The sequence below is a fragment of the Parasteatoda tepidariorum genome, chromosome 1, assembly GCF_982258835.1.
Source record: "Parasteatoda tepidariorum strain Cologne lab strain chromosome 1, Ptep-v5.0, whole genome shotgun sequence".
Taxonomy (NCBI): Eukaryota; Metazoa; Arthropoda; class Arachnida; order Araneae; family Theridiidae; genus Parasteatoda; species Parasteatoda tepidariorum.
The window spans coordinates 133,355,982-133,368,739 of NC_141755.1; the positions used below are offsets into that span (position 1 = coordinate 133,355,982).

General features: G+C 25.9%; 1 protein-coding gene across 3 annotated transcripts in view; it reads left to right on the top strand.

Moving 5' to 3' along the window:
• The window catches only part of LOC122270875 (formin-like protein), a 36,396-nt gene that overhangs the window by 4,397 nt on the left and 19,241 nt on the right, over positions 1–12,758 (top strand). For 2 of the 3 annotated variants that reach the window (XM_087153441.1, XM_087153439.1), the window contains exons 5-10: positions 513–590; positions 715–798; positions 1,765–1,833; positions 4,121–4,200; positions 7,847–7,948; positions 11,039–11,100. In XM_087153441.1, coding sequence (XP_087009567.1) covers positions 513–590; positions 715–798; positions 1,765–1,833; positions 4,121–4,195 — 306 coding nt within the window. In that variant the 3' untranslated portion in view covers positions 4,196–4,200; positions 7,847–7,948; positions 11,039–11,100. The remainder of the gene's footprint in view (positions 1–512; positions 591–714; positions 799–1,764; positions 1,834–4,120; positions 4,201–7,846; positions 7,949–11,038; positions 11,101–12,758) is intronic. The other variant, XM_087153444.1, reaches the window with a different exon arrangement.

Here is a 12,758-nt window from a genome sequence, read left to right on the forward strand (position 1 = left end):
CATGTATCAGTCCTTATAATGGAAGGGTCAAAGTAATTGGGGTTGTACAAAGGAGTAAACTATTAAAGTTTCTTGATCCATATCAGTTATGTGACCTGTTAAAACTTGCTTTTGATTTAATTCCATATAAAAGCCATTTCTGTCATATTCCTTGCAGTGCACCCTTAACTCCAAAAACTTTGTCTTTTTGAGTTTAGTAGTAATCTCTTTCTAATGTCAATGTTTCCTACAGCACAATTGACTAATTAAATATTTTTAATAGTAATGCTCGTTTTTTTTTATGTTGGGCAGAATAATTTTCCTTTCCATCAGTTGATTGAAATATGAACTTTTTTAATTGTACATTTCTTTTCCTATGGTTCAAGTAATGACATCTATAAAGTTTCACTAACATCTGCCTGTCAAAACTCACTCTATGTTGTTATAAGTGAGATAACTTTAATTCCATTTTGGGATTTCAAAAAATAATAATAATGAATTGTTCAAAATTGACAAAAGTTGTTTGTTTTTAGATGAAAGCTTATATAGAATATGAACGTAATCGGAAGTCTGTTGATGCTTTAACAGACGAAGACAAGTTCCTATTTCAGGTTTGTTTGAATTTTATGAAATATGTATTTGATTTTAAAATATATCTGCAAACTGTATATTGGTTTAATACATTATTTGCTTTTTATTTTAAAGCCTTATGAAGTTAATTTAATTATTTTACAGTCTAAAGTTGAAAGGTTATCTCAGAAGCTCAATATCATGTCTTACATGGCTGGATTCACCGAAAATATTCAACTTATTACTCTAGTAAGTTCATAATTTTTTTTTTAAATTTATGATATATTTTAAACAAGTAACATAAAATAATTCATAGAACTTAAATCTTTTTCCTGAAACTTACTCATGATAATTTTATGTTATTTAGTTTTTATTAAATATATTATGGAAGTTTTTTGAATAGTATTTTTTAATTGTATAACTTTCGTTGTCAAGGTTCAACTCAAACACTTTAATACAAAATCATTCTGAGAAATTGTGACTTGTGTAAAACTTATTACATTTATGAAAGATCTGTTGTTCACCAATTCTTGTGAAATGTTGTTACTGTACAACCTAATGATTTAAAGACTATAACCAAAAAAAGTAAAGAAAGAAAAAAAACTTTTGTGTATCAAGATTTTTTTATGCAATTTTCCTTTAAAAAAAGAAAGAAGGTGCTTCTATAAAGTATTAAAAAAAACTCTAAAAATTGAAGTTTTTTTTTTCTCGTTATGACTACACTTCTAGAATGATATTCATAAAACTCTTATAGAGACAAAAATTTTGAGATGCGTAAAAAAAAATATGTTATAAGTTCCTCCAAGTAAGTTCCTCTTTCTTAATTCTTTTTGCTCTAATGTTAATTTCATATTTACGAACAACTGTATTTTACAAGCATTTTTCTGTTTCCTTGAGTCCCTTGTTCCCAGAGTTTTACTGTATGAAGTATGATTCAGCACAATAATTAGAGCTTTTACTAATTTGTTATACACCCTTTTATGTACATTCCCTGTGCTATTTATGACATGCTGGCAATAATCATATTTTAGTATTACTAAGTGTCATGTGAACAGTTTAAAATTTTGTGAATTGCATCTTAGTTACTACGCCTCTTTTATGTTTAGGTATATAAGCAATCTTGCACTTATGAATTGATAAATTAACGTATTTTTCCTCCTTTATTAACTTTTTTCTGCTTTTGAGATGATTCATGCTATTTATTTATTTATCTAGAATATCAACGCCATTATCAATGCATCACGGTCAATTAAAAATTCCAAAAAGCTGAAAAAACTTCCTCAAGTAAGTTGTAATAAATTTCAGTAAGCCATAAAATTTCAGTAATATATATTGTTAATTCATTATCTACTTTTTTTGCTGTATTGTTTATAGATTTCCAAATTTATATATAGTGGTTTTTAAAAACTTTTAAACACATGTGAAATTCTGAAACTAAAATGTAAAAACTCTCTTAATGTATTCATAAAAACATCTTTTGTTAAATGAATTGCATTGAATTTTAACATCTTGCCGGCCCATTTCTTACTACTAAGATAATAAAAAAATAATAATAAATATCCTTTTTCTCACTATATATGATATATATTTTTCCCCCCAATGATTTAATTTCTCTAAACACCGTTATTTAATTTCCCGTCTACATTTTGAAAATATTTTTCTAATTTATCTATATTGATTTTAAAAAGTTATTTATGCTTAAACAACTATTTAAACTTATCCCATTTTTAGTTAGGCTTTATATAAAATTTTAAAGTTAAACGGTAGCATTTGTATTGTATCTGATAAAATAATTAAAATATTAATACATAAGTTAACTAAATATAACAAATTTCTTATTCTCTCGATTTTTGCTGGCGACCTCAATTATTTCTTTCAACAATTATTAAAACACATCTATTACCACATTTTTACTTAGTTAAGACTTACTAGACTTCCAAATCAAATTAACTTATCGAAGAAAAAATTGATTTAAAAAAACTACCAATAAATTATTATATTGGATGCTAAGCTGCAGAAAAATAACAGATTCAGAGCCAAAGTATCCCACAGAGGAGCTAAGATATGAGATCTTTATATTTGTTGTGAACAGATCTGCTTAAGCAATTTTTCTAGATTTGCATTTAACATATTTTTATTAACAATTCTTTGTTTTTTTGCAGTGATACTAAAGTTGTCATCATAAACTATATACTACTTCTATTTTATTCTTAACTTTGCAGTGATAGGTCTAAGTAAGTATTCAGTTAATTAATCCTGAATGCATGTGCATTGTGTTTGCATGAATGCATGTGTGGTTAGTTTGTGTATTTGAAAATTATAAAATGTGTGGTAAAAAAAATTTGATTTTATTTATTACGTATCTACAGTTATGTTGTTTGAGCATCCATCTTTTTTCAGTTCTCTAGTTTTTAAAAGTTTTTTTAATCCATTTCTAAATGCGTGCCCATTTAAGTATTTCATCATTTTTTATTGATTGATTTAAAACAGAAAAATTTTATTGCATTTGTAACCCTCTTTAATCTGTTTTGAGCATAATATTTCAACTGATATTTGGCTATAGTCCATTGCTTTACATGTTTGTTATTATACTTATATCATTCCAAAAACTCTGTTAAACGTCATAAAAAATTGAAATTTTAAATTTCTATGAAAATTTTGAAACCTGTAAAATACAATAAAAACAAAATGCAATAGAAAAGATATTCTTACTTAGACCTTCTACTTCTTTGATTAAAAATTAATTTGTAGACGAAATATCTTCAGATAATTTTGTAAATCAAATGCTGTTAAAATAAATCATTTGAAAGACAAATAAAATAAAATTGAAATTTGACCTGGCCCATTTGTATTTCCTTTACTAGTCTACTATAAATTTGTTCTTTAAAAAAATTGAGGCTTTGAAAATACTTTTAATATATATATATGTATATATATATATATATATATATAATATATATATATATATATATATATATATATATATATATATATATATATATATATATATATATATATATATATATATATATATATATATATATATATATTCTAAATATAATTTTAAAAAATTGTGTTTTTATGCAACATACAATCAAAAGAGATAATTGTACTAAATAAGAATTTGACTATAATATTGAACTTATTAAGAATAAGGACATAATAAGAGTATTATTTATATTTCTAATCTTAGTTTTTTCTCTCAATAAATTATTGAAATAATTAAGTTCAAAGGCATGCTTTATTCCTAAAGTGATGATTTTAAAAGTTTTTTATTCACAAATACACATTGTTATTATATACATACATTTCTTATGTAATGTTTAATTTATGAATATAATGCACAAGTTAACCAGATCAATGCATTACAATTACATTTGCTGCCAGCTAAGGACTTATTTTGAATAAAATCAATTATACTCATTACTTATTATGATTACATCATATAAGTAATGAATATTAAATCTCATACAATATATGAATACATCATATACTGTATGAAATTATTACATCATATACTGAGATAATCAACTATTGTATTACTGTAGCAATAAACTCTTGATTTTTGTAGGTTATTCTGCCTTTTGGAAATTATATGAATAGTGCTAAACGGGGTCCAACCATGGCTTTAAACTCCAAAGCTTAGTTATGGTAAGTTAAAGATTGTGGCAGTTTAATTTCAATGTTTTTGTTAAATAAAAGAAATTGCATATAATATAAAGTGTGTTCTGTAATGACTCCTATTAATATATATTTTTAGAATACTTTTTAAAAATGAATTAGCAAAGTTTGCAGATGAACATTTAAGTGAGAAAGACATCAAAACGTTTTTAAAATTTGGTGAAGAAAAAAAGGCGAACAGGGTTTCTACAAGTTCTGAGAAACCTGGAATTTTTAGGAAATAATGCATTTTTCATTTAAACCTGGAAAAATCTTGCAATAAATATGGAAAATAACTAATTACAAGATTCATATTGTCCATATGTAGTCCAGTGAAAGTAAATAAATTTAACATCTATTATTTCTTGTAGAAATTCTACTGCAATATGGTTGAAAAATTTCTACATTTCTTAAAATTAGAATATTACTTTTTGTTTACTGTCTTTCTAGGTGTTTTTTTAAATGTAACTATATTTGCAATTTTAATAATGTATGTAAAAAAGTTTCCTTCTCAATCACAAGTAAGATGGATGCTAGATTACAGATACGACTTTACCAATATATTTCTAATGGAATATTATTATATATTACTAAAATGTTATCTGCAATTTTGTTGAAAATTTCGGAAAAAGCATTTTAAAGTTTGAAATTTTATATCTAAAATTGAATGGAAACCTAAAACTCATTAAAACCAATTTGATAGCCTGATTTTACTTGGGATTTTTCTAATAATTAGTGTTTTCCTGCAATATCATTTTTGATATTTTTTTCTCGTCCTACCTTTGTAATGCATTGTTGAATTTTAGAAACATTTTCATATCTTAAATTTTAATTTTAATATGCGTTTTATATTGACTAAGAGTCTAAAAGTACATATTAATTAACTATGGTGACTATAAAACAGCCTTGCATTGTATCATATTTCATACATTCAATGATTTGTGTTACTTTCATAAGTTAAAGGGGAAAATTTTCTTGCTAAGCATGTTTAAAAATGTACACTAAATGCAAGGGCAGAAATTCTTTTATGAGTCTGGACTTTTCAGCTGTATTCGATGTTCAATCTTTTTTTTTTTTCATATTCAAAAGGTAGTTTTCAAGTGCTTACTGTAATCAACTTTAAGAAAATAGTGAATGAACTATAAAGTATTCGATATAATCACTTTACTATTCCACAAATGTGCAAAAAGTGCCTGACTGCATCAGAGATGTATAAAAAATGTGTTTTGTTTCAAAAAGTTAGTTTTCAGTTCATGCATCATTTAATCCCTCTTCTAGAAACAAAAATGGTTTATATTTCTCAGAAAATATTTGTTTATACAATGATATTTATTAAATTTTTATTATTGTTGCTTTTTGTTATTGAATTGGCAGATGTTAAATTAGTTAGATTATATAAGTCTAAATTTATTGTTTTTAAACTTTTTTTCTTCATAAAATTCATTAAATCGAATTTATACTTTCCAAATTATTGAATTTATGCAACTTTGTGGTAATTTAATTTGTTAGAAATTTGGATACTAATTTTTTTTATAGGTTTAGTTTCTTCACGAATATTAAAATCTGTACGGTTTGTCTAAAAGTATTTGAAATTATTTTTATATAAGTACTTTGATTCTATATTAGACTGTATCAAAACCACATTTGTTATTTAGTTAGCTAAATAATTTTTAAAAATGCATGAAATATTTTTAATGTCCCAAAAACCTTTGATGAAGTTAAACCAGCTGTAACTACACCTGTGAATGATTTTCAGGTAATCATATTTTCCCATTTATTTCTTTGAAGAGAAAATTTTAAAACTTTCTTATTATTCACAAAATATGCACACAAAATATGGTTAGTGTTCTAAACATGTGGCCCCATGCTATGTGAGGCATTAAGAGAATTATGTCAATTCAAGCATACTTATAGAATTAATTATTACTCAACATGTAAATATGTGGAACTCAAATTGGAAAATTATTTTGAAATAATAATAATACTTTTTGATATCTCTGTAAACATGCAGTTATGTTTGTTTGGTTTATTTGGTTTGTTTGTTTGTCATATAAATTCAGATTCGAATTGATTTGGGTAGTTGAACCCAAATTTAATGAAATTAATTAAATTGTAGTTGTTAACAATTATTCAAAGCAAATTATATATTTTTAGAAACTAATTAATATACAATATTTAATTTTAAGTTTTACTTAAGGTATTTTTAATTTTTAATTATATAATATATTCAATTATATAATATATAGTAGTATTGTTATAATGTATCTATAAACAATAGTCTCTCAAGGACTTAATACTTTGATACATTAAAAAAAATATTCATAAAAATAATAATGTTTCAATTTGATAACAAAATAACTAATTGAAAACTTATTATTTGCATATTATTACACCTGAGTACCCTTCTATTTTCCCTCAGAGCGGTGAGAACCTGAACAAATTTATAACACGTTTTAATCATAATCCCCCATTTTTTATCAAAAAATACTGGGTTTAAAGCTCAAAATGTTCCTGTTTTACTCATACTTTTTTTGAATTATAGATATTTTGATATTTTATCATTATCTATTTTGTTTAAATGTTATTGGAATCTTTCTAGGAGGATCCATTTAAAAGTAGTGGGTCTTATATATATATATATATATATATATATATATATATATATATATATATATATATATATATATATATATATATATATATATATATATATATATATATATATATATATATATATATATATATATATATATATATATATATATATATATATATATATAATATGTATATATATATATATATATAATATGTATATATATCATTCCATAATCAATCTTCTATTTTTTCTGTTCTCTTTTAAATTGAAATTTCAGACTATAAAGCAAAACATTTTTTAGCCAATCCTCAGAGTAAATATATGCATATCTGAAAACACATGTCAATGTTTGTATGCCATATTTGTAAATTTTAAAAAAGTGTATGATTTTTTTCCCACCTTAAAATTACTTAACAATGGATGTGAACCTACACTATGTGAATAGGCTGTTCATAGCTATTGATATTAACAATTCTACTGCTGACATTTATATTATGACTTGGAGACCACACTATAATTTTAATATAAAATTTTTTAAAGGCTTTTATTATGTCGTTTTATTTTATATGAAAATTTTATTAAGTCTTAATATTGTTTTGGAGAATTTTATTTTGACTTATAATAAAATTTTTAATGGTCCTTTGAATAAGTTCCTGTATTTATCTTAAAATTGCTTGTAACTAAACCTCTCATTGATAATGGCAATTTTTATTTGATTCGTTTTTTTAGAGTTATAAAGTTTTAGTTATAAATTATTTCTTTCTTTAAGCTAAAAATGTTGCTCTTTGCTTTTAACTCTAATGATTTTGTTACACTCTTTAAATGACATTTTGTACTATAAACAGTTTTTGCATAATTAAGGTTTTTATTATTATTTTGTGAAGTTTGCTTCTTATTTAATTTAATGAAACTGAATTTTATGTATGTTTCAGCTTTATAGTTCGTTTCACTTAATAATTTTTTAATGATAATAAATTTTTGATTTCTTAATTTATGGAATTCTGGAAAGTATAGTGTCTAGAATTATCTCTTATTTTATAGATCCTTTTGTTGATACTAATGTTGCAGTAGCAGCTAGTGATCCTTTCAGTGGAGACCTTTTCGAAAGTGCTTTTAATGTAACTGCATCACAATAAAAAAAAAGTGAGAATTTTGATTAGAATATTTTAAACAATTTCTTTTATTTTGATTATTTCAAATTTTTAACAGGTATTAATAATTGGTTGTTATGCAATACATATTTTAGAAGAAACTTCCCATTTCAGATAGAAATTCTAACAGCCTTTGATTTTCTGTAATTTCTGCTAGTTTTAGTTTTTGTTTCTGATTGCTGAAACTTTTACAAATAAAATATTAATTAGTAAAATATTAATCGTTTGAATAAAATTATTATTATTAAATGTTTTTTAATCCTTATCGATTTTCAAAAACAAGATAACTTATAGAAAGTGAATTAAATGCTTTATTTTGATGACATTGCATATATTAGAAACTTTTAATACAATTGATCAGATATGCAGTTAGTTCAATCTGAATTTACAAATTATTAAATACTATGAATAATGTTTCTTATGAGGGTAAACTATGGAAAAACAGCTATTTGACTCTGCAAATGCATTGCTTTAGATAGTATTCTTAAATTTCTTTTTTTTTTTTAATTTTTTTTATTTTATTGTCGAGACTTTATAAAAATAGAATTAAATCAAAATTTATAGTTTAAGGTTTGTGAATTCCTTTTTGAAAATTGGTTAAAAAATACATTTCGTATTAAATTTAATTTATTTTACTGCATTATACATTTTTAAATATAACAATTGATAAAAAAAATTTCAATACGTTTACATTCTATTTCACGTATTTCTTTTGCTTAAAACTTATACAGCTAAAAGTTCCGTTATACAATGGTTTTAAAAATTAAGAAGAAATTTTAGATGTAATAGATTATATCTAGAACTACTGTATAGATTTTAGTGAAATTTACTATCAACATAATTAATATAATACAAATTTAATGACCTTTCAACAAGTATAATGCCTTTTGCATAATCAAGTGTATTACTCATGTGAGTTCAAAGTATGAAATAGTGGATTAAAAAATTTAATTAAAAAAAATAGGTTAATATGGTCCTGCATGTGGAATAAGCCTAGAATTTGTTTGCTCCAAAACATCTATCTAGATAAGAGAAAATTGAATTTCATCTATCTAGATATGAAGAAATTGACCTTTCATGCAATAGTTATTTGAGTGGAGGGCCAAGGGAATTGGTCAGAGCCACAGTTATTTAAAGAAAGGTGTAAACGTTTTGGAGCAGTTTAAAAAAATGTTAAAAGGAATGTGTCAAATCCTCCAGTGGGTTAATGTCAGAATTGGGCAGTTGGTCATGATCATCTAGCAATATTGATTTCAGTCCCTTGAAGGTTTTTTGGAGAGATATCGCACGCTTAAATTGCTCTCTAGAGTGTACCAATCATGCTTTATAGAGATCAGATCCGGAGACCTGATTATCAAATCTACTCGACCAAAGTCTGCACTTTTTCGGAAAATTGTCTACCACAGGTGAGCTCTGTGTTGTCATGTGTTACCTTTAAAATGAAAATAGGGATAACCTCACCTCCTCTGAAAAGTCAAACAAAGAGTATCAAGGGTTCTTTTTTATACCTTGTGCTAGTTAAAGTGCTAGTTTGTAAAAGATATAGGGGGTCTGCAGCTGTTCAACATAATGCTTACTCGGATCACCAACACTAAGCCTCCATAATAGTAAATTTCTTAATCATTACACTGGTAACATTAGAGAATAGATAGTGGCGCCTTTGTTCAAAAGGGAAACTCTTTCATAGGGAGAGAACCAGTGGTTTGCCAAAACTTCTCAAGTAACTGAGAAAACAACCATTATGTTTGCCTCTTAATCGATACAGTTGACCCAAATTTGATTTAGATCCAGATTTGGTGAATCAGTTTTGAACAGAAATAAGATAGACTGTGATTTTTTGAAAAGTGAAAATATAGACTTAATAGATTATCTAGAAAAACTTAAGATCTCGACTCTATGAAATATGTGTGAAATACTCTGGTAAGAGAAATTAAAACTTGCAGGCACCCTCAGACAATCATCTAGACCCTGAAAATAGTGTTGAATAATTGAGACCAATTTCTACTTAACTGCTTTATTTCCACCTTTTTTGTCTCAGAATGTATTGTATGTCTGTGGGAAGGAGGACATAGTTTGCAGCAATTTTTCTTTTGTTAGATTCAGTAGCTCTTTTTTCATACCTTCCAAGTCCGATGAGTGTTGCACATAATCTGGAGTGTGAATGTTATCATACCTGGTGAATGTTCATTATATATGTATCATATCAACTTATGCGCATTCAAATTTCATAAAGCATTATTATTTTCAAAAGTTAATTAAAGAGTGATTATTTAACGAGTGATCCATTTGGGGGATTTGATACTGCTTCTACCCCTACAAATTGTATCAAAAATCTACCTCTACTAGTTGTATCAAAATTTATTGCATTTTAACAAATCTGAATCTACTTATTTATTTTTTGCTTTTAATTTTTGAAAACTCTAGCTTTCCAAGTTCTAACTCAAGGCAAAATTGAGTAAGCTTTTCCCTGCTACTAACTTGTTACCCATTAAATAACATTGAGATAAGTTGCATGGACCGGAATAGCCCGGTTGGTACATGGCTGGGTTCATGTTCGTGAGTTCGAATCCTGCTAGCCAAAGAATTCCCGTGTATCAAATTGTGACTAGGACACTTTAAATTTGTTGGGGTCACAAAGTCCTCAGAGTTCCCCTAACAAATCAATACCTCTGGGAGTAGTGAATTGGACATTGATCTTTCTCTGGTTAAGGTCAAAATTATGATGCTGTGAGGAATGAATGGAGTGTGAATGGGTCCTCCCTGTAAAACGGGCTGTGACGTGTGTATGGCTGAAGTCGTACTCTTTGGCATAGATGGCGCCACTGAATACACAGGCTACCTGTTCAACCTTTTAACCAATTTTCAAAGTTATGCAAATTTTTGCCTAACCAAGCGCAGTATCTCTATTGTGGGAAAATAGGTTTTCTGTATAGGAAAGCAAACATATTGGAACCGGAATAAAAATTGATGTTAGCTAAAAGGTTTAAGCTTAAAAAGAGCCAGATCTATTACTTAGATGGTTAAAAATTATTTTATTCTAATTATTTTAAAAACTGTATTAATACTTATTTCTTGTTTTTAGAAAAAGATCGTTTTATTCCGTTTGGATTATCTCAAGCAAATTCTAATCAAGCTCCTTCTATGGTATGTATGACTTTTTGGTTTTAATTTGTTTATGGCAAAAATTGTTCAATGATTTCATTTCACTGGGTCACTGAAGTTTCTGAAAATTTTCCTAATAGATAACAGATAAATATTCAGATTATGAATGGGTGAAACTGTCTGCATTTATAAAGTTTGGTTGCTTAGTGTTTGCAACTTTATCTATTTTTAAAAAATTAACTTTATAAAAGCAGAGTGGCTACCCACCTTGAAAACCTGGAATTATCAGGAATTTTTTTATACTGGAAAAAACTTGGAAAAATCAGGGAATTTTTAAGAAAAGCTAGAATTTTTTCTTCATTTAAATTATTTTACCATCCGTTATATCCACTTTATTCAGATGGAAATTTGTCGTAAAACAGCTAAAATATCATCAACTTCATTAAAATTCTCTCCATTATTACCCAGGTAAGCTAGAATGCCATATAAAACTCTCCCATGTTGCTAAATGAATGAAGAAATCTTTAACCTCTTTGGAGATTATGGGACTAAGCAGTTAAGGAAAGTCAAAAATTGTGGGGGAGGTGGAAGAAGGGGTTAGTATATTTGCTTCTGTTCATAAAAAGAGGGTTTTTCTGTTTTTTTATCTTCTAATCTGTGGGTTAAATTCATTTACTGTTCAAGTTTGTTCGGATGATTTGGGGGTATTTTTTTTTCTTTTAACAAAATGTTTCAGTATTTTTAACTTTATAAAATTCTTCAAAAAATAATTGATTATAATTTAATAATAGATTTTTACTTACACTCTTTTTCTGAAATCTTTTGTACTTCCATCCAATGAATTATTTTTTCTCAGCAAAGCCAACCAATCACTCATTTTCTTGAATCGCTAGCAGCCAAATCGTTACAATTGTTGCATTGATGTTAATTTTCTGGGCTTCATTTTAACCATTTATAACATATTTTATTTTTAAAAAAAGATGCTTTTATTAATATTTGATTTCTAATTTAAAATTCAAATTGTGTATTAATCACAATGTCAAAAGTTTGTAAATGTTTTACTTACATTCCAGAAATATTTCCGAAAATGTTTCTCCTTTTACCCTAAGAACGAAGGAATGCATGGCAAACATGTTAAATGATGTAAACTTAGAATATAAAAAAAATAATTATACTTGTTAATAGAAGGGAAACGAAACTTTGTTTTTTTTGTTCTGCACTGTACTGGTACAGGTTTCAATTTGGGATGACCAAAATTTTAAATTTAATATTAATGAGTATTATTAAATTTAATAATAATCATTTCCAATGTGAAAAAATAACGATTTGTAAATATAAGTTTTCAATAAGTTATAGGCTGTTAAATGAAAGGTTACATCATTTCAAATTTTTAACCATGATAAGTGAACCTCTTACAACGTACAGTTTGTTTGTTTGTTTGTTTATTTTTAATTTATACAAATAGTAGAAAATGGAAAAAATAATAATCAAAGTGAACTGTAACAAAACAGGCCATCTTGCACAAATGTGTATAAACATTTCACATTTTGATTTTTAAAAAAATTACTGCGTAAAATTTACATGCGACACCAAAACACATAATTAATTGTATTAAGTCACTGGATTTAACATAATTAAATTATTTTTCTGTTTAAAAAGCAAGATTTTGATAATAATAAATATTTTTATTGTGAATTAAG